General features: G+C 44.8%; 1 protein-coding gene across 2 annotated transcripts; it reads right to left on the bottom strand.

Annotated features, from left to right (window-relative positions):
* Window positions 1-186: 186 nt before the first annotated feature.
* LOC138825100 (lysine--tRNA ligase) lies at window positions 187-18220 on the bottom strand. 2 transcript variants are annotated; one of them, XM_070019491.1, is made up of 15 exons: window positions 18119-18215; window positions 14153-14329; window positions 11277-11436; window positions 8569-8734; window positions 7288-7381; window positions 6466-6652; window positions 6237-6362; window positions 5447-5566; window positions 4340-4502; window positions 4059-4232; window positions 3208-3293; window positions 2843-2928; window positions 2022-2148; window positions 1299-1442; window positions 187-469 (listed from the first exon to the last, which is right to left on the bottom strand). In XM_070019491.1, the coding sequence occupies exons 2-15, from the start codon at window positions 14293-14295 to the stop codon at window positions 371-373; spliced, it is 1875 nt and encodes a 624-aa protein (XP_069875592.1). In that variant the 5' UTR covers window positions 14296-14329; window positions 18119-18215; the 3' UTR covers window positions 187-370. The 2 variants fall into 2 exon arrangements, with proteins under 2 accessions (XP_069875592.1, XP_069875593.1); XM_070019492.1 differs by lacking the exon at window positions 14153-14329 and having other exon boundaries at window positions 18119-18220.
* Between the last annotated feature and the right edge of the window lie 68 nt (window positions 18221-18288).

Below are 18288 nucleotides of genomic sequence, written 5' to 3'. Positions count from 1 at the left end.
AGGGCACTTAGCAGCTGTCTAATGTGTGATGTCTTGGTTCAATCCCAGTGATACCAAATACCAATAAAAAAAAAACAACAAGGTCCTTCTCCTACCACATTAACACAAACTACCATAACACGGTAGAACCCTAAGCATTCATTAGGCCAGCAGTCTGGGGAAAAAAAAAAACTGACATGCCCAAGGTAAAGAGATAAGGTAGTTTATTTGTTAACAAGGAATAAAAAGAAATTTGTAATTCCTTTTCTCTCTTCTGGTGGCTGAAACAGAATTGTGGTTGGATGGATGGTGACATACAAGAATTCCCTCACAGATTTTATCTTTTGTAGATACGCAAAAGTGCCTGAGTTATAAGACTTGTCATTCTTTTCTAGACAGAAGTGCCAACTGTTGAGCTTTCCAGTGTATCACTGGCTGCTACAGTCTCCTTCTTGTCTTCGGGTTTCATGGCAGGAAACAGAAGTACTTCCTACAAAAGATCATAAATGTGTCTTGATGCTATAAAGGTACTTGAACATATTTTTTTGAAGAGTGATCTATGTATTTCCTTTGCCTGTTATTACTACTAACCAAGTCCAGAGATCTGTATGCTGTTTTGTGTACAGCACTGTCTAGGACATCATGTCAAGACAGTGAATAAACACAGGTTCTATTAAAATTTATTGTAATAGGGCACTGGGGTGAGCTATACCTACAATTCTGGCTACTCAGAAGGCTGAGATCTGAGTGAGGATAGTGGTTCAAAGCCAGCTTGGGCAGGAAAGTCTGTGAGACTCTTATCCCCAATTAACCACCAAAAAGTTGGAAGTGAGCTGTGGCTCAGTGGCAGAGCACTAGCCTTGAGCTCAAAAGCTCAGAGAAAGCACTCAGGCTTTGAGTTCAAGCTCCAAGGCTGGGGAGTGCATGCACATGCACATGTGCACACACGGAATTGATTTCTTGCTTTACAAAAATAGGACAGGGACAGTTTCCACATTGATCAGCTGATTTAAACAAGCCAATTTGGGAAGCATGGGCCCCTGAGTTCAATCCCCAGTACTACCTAAACCCAAAAAAACAAGCTCAGGCAGCAGGCAGCCTGTCCCTAGAAACGCATGAAATGCAAACATTGGTATTCCTCCTGTCTCAGTAGAAAGAACTAATATCCCACAAGGTCAGTTAATCCAAGTCTCCAATTGTGGCATGGTGTGGACCCCTTTGCCTGCCCAGTGCTCCTTGTTTACCCTTGGGGCCCACCTGGCTCTGCCTCCAACCCTGGGGCTTTGGGGAAGTGTGCGCTATGGAGAACCGCTGTGTACCTTGATGTTATTGGAGTCTGTGAGGAACATGGTGAGACGGTCGATGCCCATGCCCCAGCCAGCAGTTGGGGGCAGCCCATACTCCAGGGCAGTACAGAAGTTTTCATCTATGAACATGGCTTCATCGTCACCAGCGGCTTTCGCCTAGAATAAAGAGAAGCAAGAGGTAACATTTTGTCAAGACAGCTCAGTGTCTAAGGCAATAGAATGTTTTTATGCAGGTGGTGGGAATTCATTTCCCAGTAATTCTGGGACGGGGGTACTTCCCGCATAGACTCACAGATCAGGACTGATGAAACCTACATGAGAATGCACACAAATTCCTCTGAAATACACTACTTCCGCTGCTGGGGCTCCTGGGATGGCAGGAAAACCAAATTTTCATAGACGGTATGGTGACTGCATAGTCTTTCTCCTGGTTCCTAAAACCACCCACCAGTGACATGAGTACAGGCAGCCTGCAGGGCCCTGCCTGCTTCATACCTTGATCTGCTGCATCCCCAAGAAATCTGAGAAAAGTGCAATCTCAGAAAAGTCATGTTTCCCTGTTTTTAAGACACACACTGTGCTCCTTGTATACAGACAACCTTATGTTCCTTTTAGGTCTCACGCAACCAAAACCAAAATCTTCCTTTGGAAATGTGACTTCCTCTGGCAAAACCATGAGTGCCCCCGAGCCTGTACTGGTACCTTCTGATGAGGACACGTTCACTCTTTCCTCACCTTAGCCTGTTCTTCAAACAGCTGCCGCTGCCGCATGGGATCGTTCAGCTCCGTGTAGGCATTGCACACTTCCTTCTTCATGACAAACAGCTCAAAGCGCTCAGTCAGACCCTCTTTGGAGCGGTGCCTGGGAACCAGGCCAACAACAAGGATGAATTTACAGCTCCTGGTACAAGAATCCCTGAATGACTGTAGACTCAAAAAAGTAGAGCTAACTGCAACCTAACTGCATGTATTCTTAGCACCAAATCATCTGGTATTACAGTGAGGGTGTGAGAGACCTGGAGGGTTTGAGTATCTTCCTAATGAGCCCTGTGGTAGACTGTTATGTCTGACCTTCTGCATACATTTCTCCTGAATGGACTCTGGGCTAGCCATGACTTGTTTGGCCAATAGGGTATCCACAGAAGAATGAATGCCTGTTTGCATGTTTGCTTTTTGTTCTTTGGAACACGTGCCCCTGGGAACCCAACAGCCATGCTAAAAGTTATGATGCCATAAAGACAGCATATGGAGAGGCCATGTAGAGGGGAAACAAAGTGCCCTGGCAGAATTCCCAGTGGGAAAAAAGCCATGAAGAATCTTTAACTCTCATTTCCTGGGTGGGGAGTGGGAAAGCTTTTCTATTTCTCCTTACTTCAATACTAAATAAAAATAAATCCTTTCTAAAACTTGGGGAAAAAGAGTAATTTCTGTTATCTCAGCCAACATTCCATGGAACAGAAAGATAGTGTATTTTGAAAATAAATTGTTGGTTCAGATTTGTAAGCTGTGGGGTTGCTATGTAGCAGCAGGCAGCCAAAATACTGCACTTATCTTACCATTTAGCCAAAGGGCTCATGATCTGCGGGTGATCACAGATGAATGTAGGATTGATGCATGTTACTTCCAGAAACTCCCCAACAAGCTTAATGGAAAGACAAAGGTGAAATAGATATTAATTTTAATATTTTCACAGTCCCAGACCAGAGGGAGGTCTCAATTCCTTCTAGATGGCTTTATCCTATAGCTTTTCAAAGAATGGAAAGGATTAACGCAGATTATTCATAGTTCAAGATTAGCTCTCTCCTTTCTCCCTAGTTGTTTTCCTATGAAGCTATGGAAAACAACTCCCAGAGTGGGACTCATGTCTGAGTACAGGCCTACTGAGGCTGCTGAGAATGCATATGATGTGGTGACCTCTCACCTTGTCCAGGAGTCTAGCAGTTGTCCGAGGTGGAGGGCATTCAACAGCTTTGGCCACACAGATATCATCAAGCATTCTGCGAGTTTCTGTGACACAAATGTTCAAGTTAGACCAGGAAACATCAAATAGCCCAATAAAAACACATATAAAGCTGGGTGTAGTGGTGCATGCCTATAATCTTAGCACTTGGGAGGACGAGAAGGAAGGACTCTAGGTTTGGGCTACCCAGTGAGACCTTAGCTCAAAAACAAAACAGAGCGGGCATAGGGTTCAAGCATAAAAGCCTAGCTACCTGGGAGACAGACCTTCTGAGGTCAGGAGACTCCCATCTCAATAATGGCTGGGGGCAGGGACACACATTTGGCATGCTCAGGGACACAGGGAAGCGCAAGTAGGAATGCAGTCTAGGATGCCCCGGACAAAAATGCGAAATCCTGTCTCAAAAATATCCAAAGCCTCAGCTGGTAGCTAATGCCTGTAATCCTATCTACTCTGGAGGCTGAGATGTAAGAATCCCAGTTCAAAGCCAGCCTGGGCAGGAAAGTCTGTGAGACTCTTATTTCTCCAATTAACTACCAAAAAGCCAGAAGTAGAGCTGTGACTCAAGTGGCTGAGTGCTAGTCTTGAGCAAAAAAGCTCAGAGACAGTGCCCAAGGCCTGAGTTTAAGCCCCAGGAATGGCATAAAAACACAGAAAAGCTGGTGGCATGGTTCAACTGACTTGGCTACTGGCTACTGTGAGGTCTTCACTTCAAAGTTCAGTACTGAAAGTGTACATGCGTGCACACACACACACATGCATACACACACCCCACACCGTACCCAGGCACAAATTCAGAGCTGAACCTTTACCTTCAGTTTCCAACAGGCTGGTCTCAGGCAGCTTCACCCCAAGGGCTTTCTCAAGCTCTTCCACCATGCTGATTCTCCGGAAGGGTGGGGTGAAGTCAATCTCGAAGGCTTGGCCCTCTGGGCCATCAGGATGGTAGGAAACCTTGTAACTGCCAGTAATGTTTTTAACCATTCCTAGGAGAGAAATGAGCCATTTCCTACGGACAAAGCTCAGGAAGTAATCTGCAAGTAGCTCACCAGCCCCTACAAGCCTGCTGAGAGGTGAAAAAAGTAAGGCTCACCTGAAATCATCTTCTCAGTGATTTCCATCAGATCGTGATAATCTGCATATGCCATGTAAAACTCGCAGGTGGTGAACTCAGGATTGTGAGTCAAATCAATGCCTTCGTTCCGGAACTGACGTCCAATTTCATAAACCCGGTCAATGCCACCAACCACCAGCATCTAGCAATACATGGCCTTGGTCAAGCAGGTAACTCTGTCTTCACAGCTCTGGGAAGTTTCTTCTTCCAACTGCTGTTCATAGCTTAGCTGTACTTTCTACTCCAAGTTCCTAGTACTTTGCTCCATTTAGACCCTTGTAGTGGACAGTTGTTAAACTCTTCCTGTGGCATGGGTGTCCTCTATCTTGGTCTTAGCCTATCCAGAGAAGCCTCTTGTGACTCAGCCTCAGATATACCAGTAAGAAATATTATGCAGAATTCATTCAGGTGGAAGGCACCAGAGACCTCTAGATGTGGAGCTGCTGCAGGGATGCTACTTCTGACAGTGACCCATCCAAGCTGTAAAGATGGCGTTCTCTAGGACATCAGCTCAGGAATGAGATTCACATCATTCCTAGTTATTCAGGTTCCAAGCTCTCTGATCCTTCATGTGAGCTTCCTTATATAGCTAAACAGATGTGTCAGTGGCTTTAGTTACAATAGGGTCTGTTGTCTACAACTAAGAATCCTGAATGATATGATGATATGGCTCGTTATTTGAAGATATATATGCGAAGATATAAATATATCCATATTCATATCTATATATGAAGATACATCTTCAAAAAATATATATATATAAAACTTCCAGAGGGAGAAAGAGAAGGGGGGGAGGGGAAGGATACTATGCTCTTCCATAAAAGACTAAAATCCAAGAAAACTATAAATTGAAAAATGCTAGGGTAACCAGAGTAGGTTAGGGGTATGTATACTATCCCTTTGCTGTCTACCTTGTAATGCTCTTAATCTTAGAGAAATTCTCGAAGTGTTACAAAACCTGACAAATCCAGAACACTTCCTGGCTATTTTATCCTTAGTGGCTCTCTTATTTCTAACCAACACTTCTAGCCAATGATTTCCAGCCTTCTGTGCTTTAAGGGAATGGGGTGTATTATGATCAACTACCTTATGGTAGAGTTCTGGAGCAATTCTCATGTACAAGTTCATGTCCAGCTCATTGTGATAAGTGATGAAAGGCTTGGCCACAGCTCCCCCTGGGATGATGTTCATCATAGGAGTCTCTATCTAAAAGAGACAGGGAGAAAGTTTGTCCTCAGACAACCTGACCTTGGAGACAGCTCATGCTTTGTTCCCACATAACACTCAGTTCAAAAGTAATGCAGTCCCTGAAAAAGAACAAACTGCTTGATTTTTCTAGAACAGAATATATGAAATAGAAAAAAAAAAAAGGTAGGTCCATTGAAAGTGTGTAATGCAAGATATAAAACAACTGCTCCAAAACATTCACTCATACCCCACTTGCTGCAGGTGTAAGTTTGTCCATGCAGTCACAGGAAATAGTGAGGAAGGAGACACAATAAAGTCAAGTTTAGGGAGAGAAGTAAGAAGTAAGTTAGTTGAAAGAGGCAGAAGAGTACAGTCTGGCTTTTGTTTATTGGATTTGTTTTACAATACATGTATTTGCCTTTCTCACACATGTAAACACTTTTTTTAAAGCTACAAAAATTTGTCACTAAATAACTTATTAACATATCAAACATGGCACTAATAGCACGCAAATGATACGACACCTTGCTCATTATTGTGGAAGTCAGTTCTTGCTTTCCTAACAAGGACACCAAACAAGATGGAAGAAGGAAAGAAGATGCTGTCATGAGGCATGCCTTGGGAGAGGAGGGCAGGGACGCACGGGGCAAGCAGAGCAAGGCAGACAGGAACCCCTCCCTCCTCTCACCTCTAGGAATCCCAGCTCATCCAAGAAACTTCTGATATACGTGATGATCTTGGAGCGAATGATAAATTTCTGCCTCACAAAGTCATTCAGGATCAAGTCCAAGTATCTCTGACGATATCTTGTTTCCTAAACAAAAAGCAGCAGTTAGACATCTCTGGCTTTACTTAATGGCAGAATAAAACAAGTGGACTGCATCTTTGGTGTCACAGCTAGCAGGCTGAGCACTTACCTTGTCTTTGAGGCCAAAGTGTAGATGAGGTAACATATGCAGACAGGGAGACAAGAGCGTGATTTCATAGGGAATGATGCTCAGTTCACCCTTCTTGGTTTTCCCAGGATTCCCCTGAACTCCGATTATGTCTCCTCGACGCAGTTTATTGTTTATGCGAATAAATTCTTCCTCTGATTTATAGTTCCTGAGTGGAAGGAAAAGTAATTCACTATATAGTAGTCAAAATCAGCACCCACTACTAGTTTACACTGGAACCCTCAACTAATTAATGGAAGTCTCAAACGCTAAGCAAATAAGAGGCAATTACTACAAAGGATTGTTTCAGACCTTTTTTATATATTGTGTTATTTATGTTTTATAATACAACTCAAGAGCAGCCATCACTTTCCAGGCAGGCAGATAATCTAGCCTGTATAACTTCCTTCAACCTTGTCCCCCCGCCGCCCCCCTTTTTTTCCCTGGTTTTGGGGCTTGAACTCAGCTTGGGTGCTGTCCCTACGCTTCTTTGTACTCAAGGCTAGCACTCTACCACTTGAGCCACAGCACCACTACTAGCTTTTTTGAGTAGTTTATTAGAGAGAAGAGTCTCATGGGGACTTTTCTGCCTGGGCTGGCTTTTAACTGCGATCCTCAGATCTCAGCCTCCTGAGTAGCTAGGATTATAGGCATGAACCACCGTGCCAGGCTTCCCTATACTTCCTAATCTAACTTTAAACAACAATGGAAAAAATAAGACCATTAGCATCCTCTGTCCGAAATGTCTTTGTTGCTCTAGCTCAGCCTGAAAAGTTCTATAACTAGGTAGCTAATTCTATATACCTGGAATTGGCCATGACTTGTAACTTGACTCCCTCTCCTCGAAGGTCATAGAAGATGAGTTTTCCCCCAGAAGCTCGTTTGGCATGGATTCTACCTAGAAAAAAAGAATAGCAAAAATATGGACAGATAGAACCAGAAGACCTTTCATGCTCTCAGTACCAAGAGAGCTCCCTCAGCAATATACACAATCTGATATGACTTGAACTTTGACTCCTGCTTTTGTCCCCACACCCATTGTTCTTATTAAAACCAATCAACGGGACTAGAGGTATGGCTCCAATGGCAGAGGTAGAGTACCAGCGGTGAAACAAGCAGGAGCTCAAAGTCCTGAGTTCAAGCCCTGATACTGGCACGAAAACAAAAGAAGAGAAAACAAGAAAGCAGAACAAAACAAAAAAAGGCAAAGATGGGCATGAATATCTGGAGCTAAGATATTCTCTGGTACTGGGGCTTGAACTCAGGGCCCGGGTCTGTCCTTGAGCTTTTCTCACTCAAGCCTGGTGCTGTACCACTTGAGCCACAGCTCTTCTTTTTGGTGGTTAACTGGAGTGTCACGGACTTTCCTGCTCAGGTTGGCATATATTACTTATTAGAAAAGATTTCCAAGGGCTGGGAAGATGGCTCAGTGGTAGAGTGCTTGCCTTGCATGCATGAGGCCCTGGGTTCAATTCCTCAGTACCACATAAGCAGAAAAATCCTGAAGTGGCACTGTGGCTCAAGTGGTAGAGCGCTAGCCTTGAGCTGAAGGGCTGAAGGACAGTGCCCAGGCCCTGAGTTCAAGTCCCACGACCGACCAAAAAAAAAAAAAAAAAATTTCCATGCGCACGTGTGTGAGTATAAAATGTATTTAAATTGTAGTAATACCCTCTCTAGCAAGTGAGGTATGGCCCAAGTGGTAAAGTACCAGGCTTGAGGGAAAAAGACCCAAGTGAGAGCTTGAAGCCAAGGTCAATTCCCAGTATCAGCACGCAGGCACGCAGGCACGCACGCACACGCACACACACACACACACACACACACACACACACACACACACACACACACACACACACACACACACACACACACACACACACACACACGATCAAGAGAGGGTATCATTATGATCAAATGCATTATGTGCATGCATGGAAATCCTTTGTAATAATATATGTTAACATACGTATCATCATCAAACAACAAAGAGACAATAGCTGAAGAGCAACATATATGCTCTGTTATGTTACCAAAGAGGCCTGCCTGCTTTGGGGATCTCAGTGAACCAACGGGGAGTTTTCCTACCTGCCACCTTTAAAGTAATGTCAGTCAGGTGGTCCCCGGGCTGCAGGTGACTGTATTGCTGGATGAAGTGGGTAAGAGAGATGTCTACATGGAACTTGTGTGGGTACGGGTCCTCCCCACTGACCTTCAGCTGGTGGACTGCTTGACTGCGGATCTTGTAGTATTGCTGTTAAACAACAAAGAGTCATTACAAAGTTGAACCTGGTCAGATCAGGGCCCATCTGGCAGAGTACTGGATTCTATCTCAGAGTGCCCCGAGTTGAGACTTTCAATATACATGTCCCCCATACTCTTGAAAGCAAGGATTGAATAAAATGAGATTCACATTTAAAAACATGTGCCAGTGGCTCATGCCTATACTCCTCAACTACTCAGGAGGCCGAGATCTGAGGATCAAGGTTCAAAGCCAGCTCAGGCAAGGAAAGTCTGTGAGACTCTTATCCCCCATTAACCGCCAGAAAACCAGAAGTGGTGCTGTGGCTCAAGTGGTAGCGTGCTCCAGTGGTAGTGAGCTGGAGAGTTCAGGGGCAGTGCCCAGGCCCAGAGTTCAAGCCCCACAACCAATTAAAAAAAACAAAACCATGCAGGGTCAGGACTGGGAACGTGGCTTAGTGGTAGAGTGCTTGCCTACATGAAGCCCTGGGTTCAATTCCTTAGTACCACATAAACAGGTGGGCACTGATGGCTCACGCTTGTAATCCTAGCTACTCAGAAGGCTAAAATCTGAGAATCGCGGTTCAAAGCCAGCCCGCTTAACCACCAGAAAACCAGAAATGGTGTTGTGGCTGAAGTGGTAGAGCACTAGCCTTGAGCGCCCAGGCTCAGTGTTCAAGACCCACGACCAACCAAAAAAAAAAAAAAAGGCAAAACCACATAAACAGAAAAGGCTGTTTAGTGGTGCTGTGGTTCAAGTAGTAGAGTGCTAGCCTTGAGCAAAAGAAGCTCAGGGACAGTGCCCAGGTCCTGAGATCAAGCTCAAGGACTGGCAAAACAAAACAAAACAAAACAAAAAACAACAAAAAAAGCATGGTTACTGGGATATGACAAGTGACACAGGATTCTAAATACTCGCATGCAGTGAGACCAGAAGCGGATCGTCTTAGGAGCGAATCACAATGTGCAATGCCCAACAGTCTGTTCACATGGATAGAAAACAATACACATAGACTGAAATGAACTCCAAAGATATGGAAACAAAGGACTTAAAATCTTTTTATGATGATTCTGTATACTTTACCTTATAAACAGTGTATTTATGTGAATATTTGTGGGGGGGTGAGAAGAGGGCACAGAATCAGAGGAAAAAGAGAAAAAGTGCTGCAGTGAAGCACACCGGACACTGATGAAAGTGAACCACACAAAACTCATGGGTGGAGGTGGGAGGAAGGGAATTAGAGAGAATGAGGGAACAGGTGACACTGTATGAAAGGAAATGTACTCATTACCCGATGCATGTAAACGTAACCCCTCTGTACATAACCTTTATAATAAGAATAAAATAAAAATTTAAAAAAACGCACGGTTGATGGGCACTGGTGGCTCAAGACTGTGATCCTAGCTACTCAGGATCTGAGGATCACAGTTCAAAGTCAGCCTGGGATGGAAAGTCTGTGGCGCTTATCTCCAATAAACTAGTCAGAAAAAGCTGAAAGTGGCACTGTGGCTCAAGTGGTAAGAGTGCTAACCTTGAACAAAAGATGTTCAGGGACAGTGCTCAGGCCCTGAGTTCAAGCCTCAGGACCAGCACACACACACACACACACTCTCTCTTCTCTCTCTCTCTCTCTTTCTCTCTCTCTCGCAGGTTGGTCTGATCCACAGCTAGAAATGAAGGCTAGAATTCTAAAATGCAAGACTCAACAAAAAGAAGAAAATGTTTTATTGGTTTAGGTGACTGAGTATATATGGTGGAGTCATTTCTCTTCAACTACTCTCCTACCCCTGACCACGCATTAGACTTTATCCAAGGCAGGCCCACGGGACCTGTAGAATGCAAACAGGGACAATCTACAGCAGGAGCCAGCACACTCTTCCTGATGCAACTGCTCAACTTTGGCGTTGTGGGGAGGGGAGGAGGGGAAGCAGCCTTGGAGAGATGTAAACAAACAGGCAGGCTGTGTTCCACTCAACATTTTGTATAAAACTAGAGAGGGAAGGATGAGGTTAGGGGACAGAGGAGAGGTGAATCTGGTCTGTAGAATGTGGTTTTTCAACTAAAGTCACTTAGGAGTTCTGGACTTTCAGCTGCCTATTGGGAGTTGATATATAAAAAAAAAAAATCCAGGGGCTGGGAAGGTGGCTCAGTGGTAGAGCACTTGCCTTGCATGCTCGAGGCCCTGGGTTCCATTCCTCAGCACCACATAAGCAAAAAGCCGGAAGTGGCGCTGTGGCTCAAGTGGTAGAGCGCTAGCCTTGAGCTGAAGAGCTGAGGGACAGCGCCCAGGCCCAGAGTTCAGGCCCCATGACCGGACCCACCCCCCAAAAAAAAAAATCCAGGGCCTGTGCATTTAGCCAGAAGGCATGGCATGTTCTGTGACTTCGCCTTCTTCCCTTACCTACAGGAAGTGACCCAGACCTAATGCCTGTTCTGGTGCCTATGTATCTCCTTAGTCATTGGTCCCTCTTACAGCTTGGGCCCAAGGAAATCTGCCAGAAACCTCATCACAAGCCTTCCCATGCCCAGCCGTGCCAGTGGCCAGGGGACTCACGTTTGGGTCCAGGCTCTCCTCCTCAGCACCCACACCATTGTCTGTGGCGTGGTTGGTGGCCGCCGCAGGGGCCTGGCTTAGCTGTTTCTCACTGAGCTCCTTCTGCTTGGCTTCTTTCTCTGCCACTTTTTTCTCAGCTTTCAGGCGTCTCTTTAGCTCACTGTTGGGAAATGAAAGCAATCAGTGTGAACGGTGCCCGAAGAGCCCGGTGCCTTCTGCCCCATAGCTACTTTCCAGAACTATGAATAAGCTGGGGGAACTGCGCTTGCTCAGTGCCACGCCCCCACCACGCTCCACTCACCAACCCCAGCCTCTTTCACTGAACTCTACGTGAAAGAGACAAGGGAAAAAATAAGCTTAGGACAAAGATGCAGAGGATCATTTTCAGTCTTTGTGTTCAGTCTCCACTTGGCCCTAGCCTCAATTAAAACCAAGATGCACTAGGACAAAGAAATCCTACGTATTAGTTTACATTTAGGGTGGGGGCAGGGGGATTTTCCTACAAATCAGGAGCATAGGCCTCTTCTCAGCATTCATAGGGCTACAAAGCTCCACAAACGAAATCTTAGTTACATGGTATTCCACGAGATTAAGCTCCTCCAGTATCTGATCAACCTGTGAGGGAACAGCTATGTCTGCCATGGGCCCCCCCCCACCATGCCCTTCCCAAAGGAAAGAGTTAAGCTGTGGCAGAATTGGACTCTTCAGAGCTTAAGGAGATAACTATGGACAATCTCTCTGGGAAAAGCTGTCCACACAGGCCTCACATGGCCCACTGGAACCTGTCTTTGACAACAGAGAAAGTACAACGAAGTTTAATAGCGGGGATACAATATCATCTCTGTAATACAACTGCCTAAGGCTCAATTCTGACATACCTACCAATGATGTGACCTTTGGCAAATGACCCAACTTCTCCCTATTTAGCAAGGGGAAACAAGACACCTCCCAGTGGTTATGAAGGCAGATGCTTATAAACAACCCTGTCACTGTCATGAGCGAATGACCAGATGAGAACTATGCTAGGTATCTATCACTACCTTAAAACCTGTATACTCTGCAGTTAGGATAGAAATCATATAACTTTTATGTATTTATAGGCAAATTCCTCCTTATTCAAACTCAAAAACCAAACAAAACATCCCTTAAGTAAACTTGCTGTATGAATCCAGAAAGAGAACAAGTTATTTTTGGATAGTGATATATTTGTCATTTAAGGGGAACTTGTAGATATTCTTTCAGATGAATATTCTTATAATAGTGAACCACTGGAAAAGATTCTAGGTTATGCTTTCTTTCTTCTTCTTCTTTTTTTTTTTGTCAGTTGTGTGAACTCTGGGCCTGGTGCTATATTTCAGCTCTTCAGCTTACGGGTAGCGCTCTACCATTCGAGCCACAGCACCACTTCCAACTTTTTCTGCTTATGTGGTGCTGAGCAATCAAACCCAGGGTCTCATGCAGGAGAGGTAAGCACCCTACCACGGAGCCACCTTCCTAGCCCCCAAATCATGCTTTCATGCTGTCTGGTTTTAGAGAACATGCTTGATTTCCCTTTCTTTCCTTCCTTTTCCAAAATTTATTTACTGGTTAGTCATTAATTTATTACAGTACTGGGGCTTAAACCCAGGGTCTTTTATGTGCTAGGCAAGTGCTCTAAAATTGAGCTACATTCTTAACTTCTCCCCATTTTACTTCTGAAACAAGGTCTTGGTAAGCTGTTTATCTGGCTTCCAGTTTACAATCCCATGGCTCAGCCTCACTGGGAGCTGTGTGTCTCAGCAGCGTCACTAGCCTTCATTTTTCAATACTTAATTAAAAAATGTATCAAGGAGTTGAAATGATCATCTTTTTTGGGGGTGGGGTTGGGGGAGAGACAGTATTAGAGTTTGAATTCAGCAAATACTCGATCATTTCAGCCCATTTTTATTTAGTTATTTCTCTCCACCTCATCCAAAAAATAGAGTCTCTGTGTTTTGCCCAGGGCTGGCCTGAAATTGCAATTCGCTACATCACTGCCTCCCAAGTAGCTGGGATTATAGACATGCACCACCACATGTAGCTGAACTGAGCATCTTTTATGTGAAAAACTGGTTTTGATGACTTCAAAGCAGGCAACTCTGATGCAATCTGTCTTGAAAACAGTTGTAAAGATAACCTTTTCCAAACAGTGCTCCAGGTCTATAATACTGGAATTCAGTCAGTGGGCATCCAAGGCTACCTGATTTCTTTTCTAGGATTAAGATAAACCTGCTTTCCTCTCAAATCAGACACTGTTCTTAAATCATTTCTAAGAAAAGTCCAGAAAGATCTAGGACAACACCTAGAACAACTAGAACTAGATTAATTTCAAGAGCAAACAAAAACTCAAAATAAAGCAAAAAAAAAAAAAAAAAAACCAGAAAAGGCAAAATAACTGGCATTACAAAAATTCCTTATACAAATAAGTTTTTTCTCAGCATTGTCCTAGAATAAGATCCACAGGGCATCTTAAGGCTGTAAGGAAGCCCACACCAACAATCCAGCACTTTAGAGACTCAAGTAGGAGAATCAAGAGTTTAAAACCAAGCTGGGTGCTGGAGGCTCATGCCTGTAATCCTCGCTACTCAGGAGGCTGACGTCTGAGAATGTGGGTTCAAAGCCAGCAGGGGCAGAAAAGTTCAAGAGACTCATCTCCAACTAACCAGGGGGAAGAAAAAAAAAAAACTAAAAAGAGAGGATTTGAACTCAGAGAAAGTGAGAAAGAACTATTGGGCTTGATAGTAGAGTTAGTTCTTTGCTTTCTTTGTGGTAAATCCAAAGACTTAACTAAGGGCTTAACAGATGCTGGAGGAGAGAACTTTTGCTCCAGAACAATAAAGAAGGCAACGGGCACCCACCTTCTTTTATCAGAAAGTGGCTTGTCCTTGTGCAGCGTTGTAAAAGGAGCAAGTTGGCCCAGTCGAAGGTCCCTCTGACCCCACTCTGCCCAGGTCTGCCGCAGGGACCCCCTAACAAGCCTGACCGCAGCTTGCATCAACATGGCAGAATACCTTGGAATTAATTACTGCCAGGACCTAGCAGGAAACAAGAGATGTGGAGTCAGATGGGACAGACAGTACACATGCACTCAACCTACACACTCTGCGTAGGGGGAGCTGAGCCATTCGGTACTATCTTTTTGTCCCATTTAACTTCAGGCCCTCTTAAACAAATACCTAATCCTGTGAACTTACTGTTGTGCAACTAAAATCATTTCACTCCTGGCTATGGAAAATGGTGTGTTTCTAGGTTAGAAAGTCAAGTACAAGTCAGCCAATAACTTACAGGTAGAAAAATGACCACATTTTAGAATTCAAGTCAGAAGGCAATTTTCTGAAGTCCTAAAGTGTGTTTTTGAGGAGAGGGTTGAAGTGCCTAGACGCAAGATGGCAATGGAAAGCATATGAAACACAGGGAAGATATTTCTATCAAACACAAACTTTAGACAATGTAAGCCATACAGCTGCATATAGTGGTACATGACTGTAGTCTCTGATACTCAGGAGTCTGAGGCAGGAAGATCATTTGAGCTAAGGAGCCCGAGACAGCCTGGGGAACATAATGAGACCCTGTTCTCAGTTGTGGGGGTAGGAGGAAACTAAACCCACACAAAACATTTCTTCTAAGTCAAAGAGAAGAATAGTTTGGAGTTCTTGGAACAAAAAAGAAAGGATAGTTTTTAGTTTATACATCAACACTGGAAGGAAACAATGACAGGAGCTATATTCTACCGTGTTCAAATATACTTGGGGGGGGAGGGGATCTTTCATTTGAGAATTTTGAGAATGAATCCTTTGGGCAAGTGGTCTTAAGCATAATACTGTGATCATTAAAGATTTTAGATCAGGAATGTTTCAAGAGTGATTAGGAAGAGAATTTTAACTACAAAAACTACTTAATACTGGGCACTGGTGTCTCATGCCTGTAATCCTAGCTATTCAGGAGGCTGAGATCTTAGGATCAAGGTTCAAAGCCAGCCCTGGCAGGAAAGTCTATGAGACTCTTATCTCCAATAAACCACTAGAAAACCGGAAGTGGCGTTGTAGCTCAAACGGTAGAGTGCTCGCCTTGAGCTGAAGAGCTGAGCGATAGCGCCCAAGCCCAGAGTTCAAGACCCACGACTGACAAAACAACAACAAAACTATTCAAGCCCACAATCACTGGAAGATAAAATATCAACACATTTTCATTGTAAAGCCATGTGAGACAGTACAGCACAATTAGTAAAAAGATCATGGGCTTTGGAGTTAGACTTGACCCAGGGTTTAGATTTCTGCTTCAGTTCAGATTAGTGCTAGGACACACATAAGAACAAAACTTGGGGGGGGGGGTGTAGCAGGGGGTGGGGAGGGGGGGTGCTGGGCATCAAATTTATGATCTCTTCTATGTAAGACAAGCATATTACCACTAAACTATACCCCAGGCTTTGGGGAAACACTTCACCATACATCATTGATCATTCTGCAAACAGACATTAATGCTGGCTTTGCAAGATGACAAGTGAGATTAAAACAGAAAGCTTATATAGAAGCCTGGAACACAAAAGCTGCTTATGAAAGTGGTATTTCAAAGCCCCTGAGTGGCTCTTGCCTATAATCCTAGCTACTCAGGAGGCTGAGATCTAAGGATCATGGTTTGAAGCCAGCCAGCCAGAGTAGAAAAGTCTGTGAGACTCTTCAATTAACCTCCAAAAAGCAGGAAGTGGTACAGTGGCTCAAGTGGTAGAGTGCTTTAGCTTTTTTGTTAATGGGCAGGGTCCAGTAACAGCCTCCCTCCTCCCCGCCCCAACCCACAAAAGTGATAATTCAGCTACTCAAGAGGTGGAGGCAAAATCTGTCTTGGGAACTTGTCCAGACCCTATCTCAAAGACAAGACAAGAGGGGGTGATGGTAACTATACTTTCTCTGAGTAAAAAGAACTGACTAGTTTTTAAAATTTACATAAAAATTCAACTGGAAACCTTACTTTTAATACAAAAATTCAATTACTGGCCTGGAGGTGTGGCTCAAGTGGTAGAGCAACCATTGTGAGCAAAAACGCTGAGCTGAGCAAGACACTTGAGTCCCTGAGTTCAAGCCTTGATTGTGGCATTATAAAAAAGAAAAAAAGCCAGTTGTCCGTGGCTCACACCTGTAATCCTAGCTACTCAGGAGAGTGAGATCTAAGAATCACAGTTCAAAGCCAGCCCAAGCAGGAAACTCCATGAGACTCTTACTTCCAATTAACCACTTAGAAAACTGAAGTGGTACTGTGGCTCAAGCAGTAGAAAGCTTGCCTTGAGCTGAAGAGCAGAGGGACAGCACCCAGGCCCAGAGTTCAAGCCCCAGGATGACCAAAAAAAAAAAAAAAGGACTAAGTCTTTAACTCATTTTTCTGACTGTAGGAAATGTTTATCTCTTTTCCATTCCCCCCCCCCACTTTAACCCCGTTATGCTAAAATAGATCTGGTTAAAATTTCTTCAGGGGCTGGGAAGGTGGCTCAGTGGTAGAGCGCTTGCCTTGCATGCATGAGGCCCTGGGTTCCATTCCTTAGCACTACATAATCAGAAAAAGCCAGAAGTGGTGCTGTGGCTCAAGTGGTAGAGCACTAGCCTTGAGCTGAAGAGCTGAGGGGCAGCGCCCAGGCCCAGAGTTCAGGACCATGACTGACAAAAATAAATAAAATAAAATAAAATTTCTTCAAAGAAAAAAATGATGGGCTGGGAAGATGGTTCACTGGTAGAGCGCTTGCCTTGGATGCATGAGGCCCTGGGTTCGATTCCTCAGCACCACATAAGCAGGAAAAAAAAAGCCGGAAATGGTGCTGTGGCTCAAGTGGTAGAGTGCTAGCCTTGAGCTGAAGAGCTGAGGGACAGCGCCCAGGCCCAGAGTTCAGGCCCCACAACCCGACCCAAAAAAAAGAAAGAAAAAAAATGACTGATTTAATAGATTTTAAAAAATCCACTCAACTTTCTTTCCCTCAAGTAAGATATAGATATCTAAGGTTAAGTTCCAAACATTTATAAAATCCATCAGATCACTGTCATAAAGGACAATGTAGTGATAGTGAACTCCATAAATCTAGGTATTACTACTTTTTCTAAAACCACCTAGCTGAAGAACCTATAGCAGTTCCATCAGAATGCATTAGAAGCTAAAGTTCTTGTGTTCTACAAGTACTACACCCCTAACCTAGTCAGTAACACAGTCAAAACTCACCCTGTTGTCTGAGTTCCGTGGTTTCATGACCGTGGTTGAAAGAATGTGGTATTTAGAGGCAATAAAAATGCCTTTTCAAGGGTGGGTTAATCTAGATCTGTGATCACCTACACATTTCTAGGATCTAGGGTGTGGGGTGGATAGGCTAACAAAGATACACTCAACAGTGCCTAGGGCAGCCTCCAGGCTGAGCAAGACCACTGACGGCTCTGAATCACCCATATGGAGGGTGACGGCCGTTTCCAGACGGACACACCCCTCTTCATGCGGTCTCGGTGAGGCCCGGGAAGGAAAGCTGAAGGTGGCAGACGGCGTTTGGTGAGCACCGGGGAGCGGTGCAGTCGGCACAGGAGGCCTTTCTCGGAGGGGCAGGAGGGAAGCAGCAAGTTCCACTTTTCTTCCCTGTCATTTCTCAGACCGACCCCTGCTCTCCCTAATTTCAACCTTAAGGCGGGGGGACCCATCAGCACCCGCCGATCGCCGTGGGGGCCTCGGGGTGGGGAGATGTCGCTTACAGGGCCGGAGCGTGGCCACACGAGCAGGGCCCCCAGCCCAACCTCCCAGTCTGGACGGAGACCCCCCCCCCCGCTCCCCCACAGGCTGACATGGGCCTGGACGACACTTACTTCTTGCTCAGTTTCGGCTCGCCACCCACTTTCACGTCTGCCTCCTGCAGCGTGGCCATCTCCCCCGGGAACCGACCCGAAAGTAACGAGTACTTCCAGGTGAAGCTCCAAAACCCCGCCTCTTCCGAGGAAGGGGGGGGAGTCTATTGCGCCGCGCACGCGCAGGGCGG

This window comes from Dipodomys merriami, unplaced genomic scaffold (genome assembly GCF_024711535.1).
Source record: "Dipodomys merriami isolate MVZ:Mamm:240054 unplaced genomic scaffold, mDipMer1.0.p SCAF_134, whole genome shotgun sequence".
Taxonomy (NCBI): domain Eukaryota; kingdom Metazoa; phylum Chordata; class Mammalia; order Rodentia; family Heteromyidae; genus Dipodomys; species Dipodomys merriami.
This window is presented reverse-complemented; position numbering and strand designations above follow the sequence as displayed.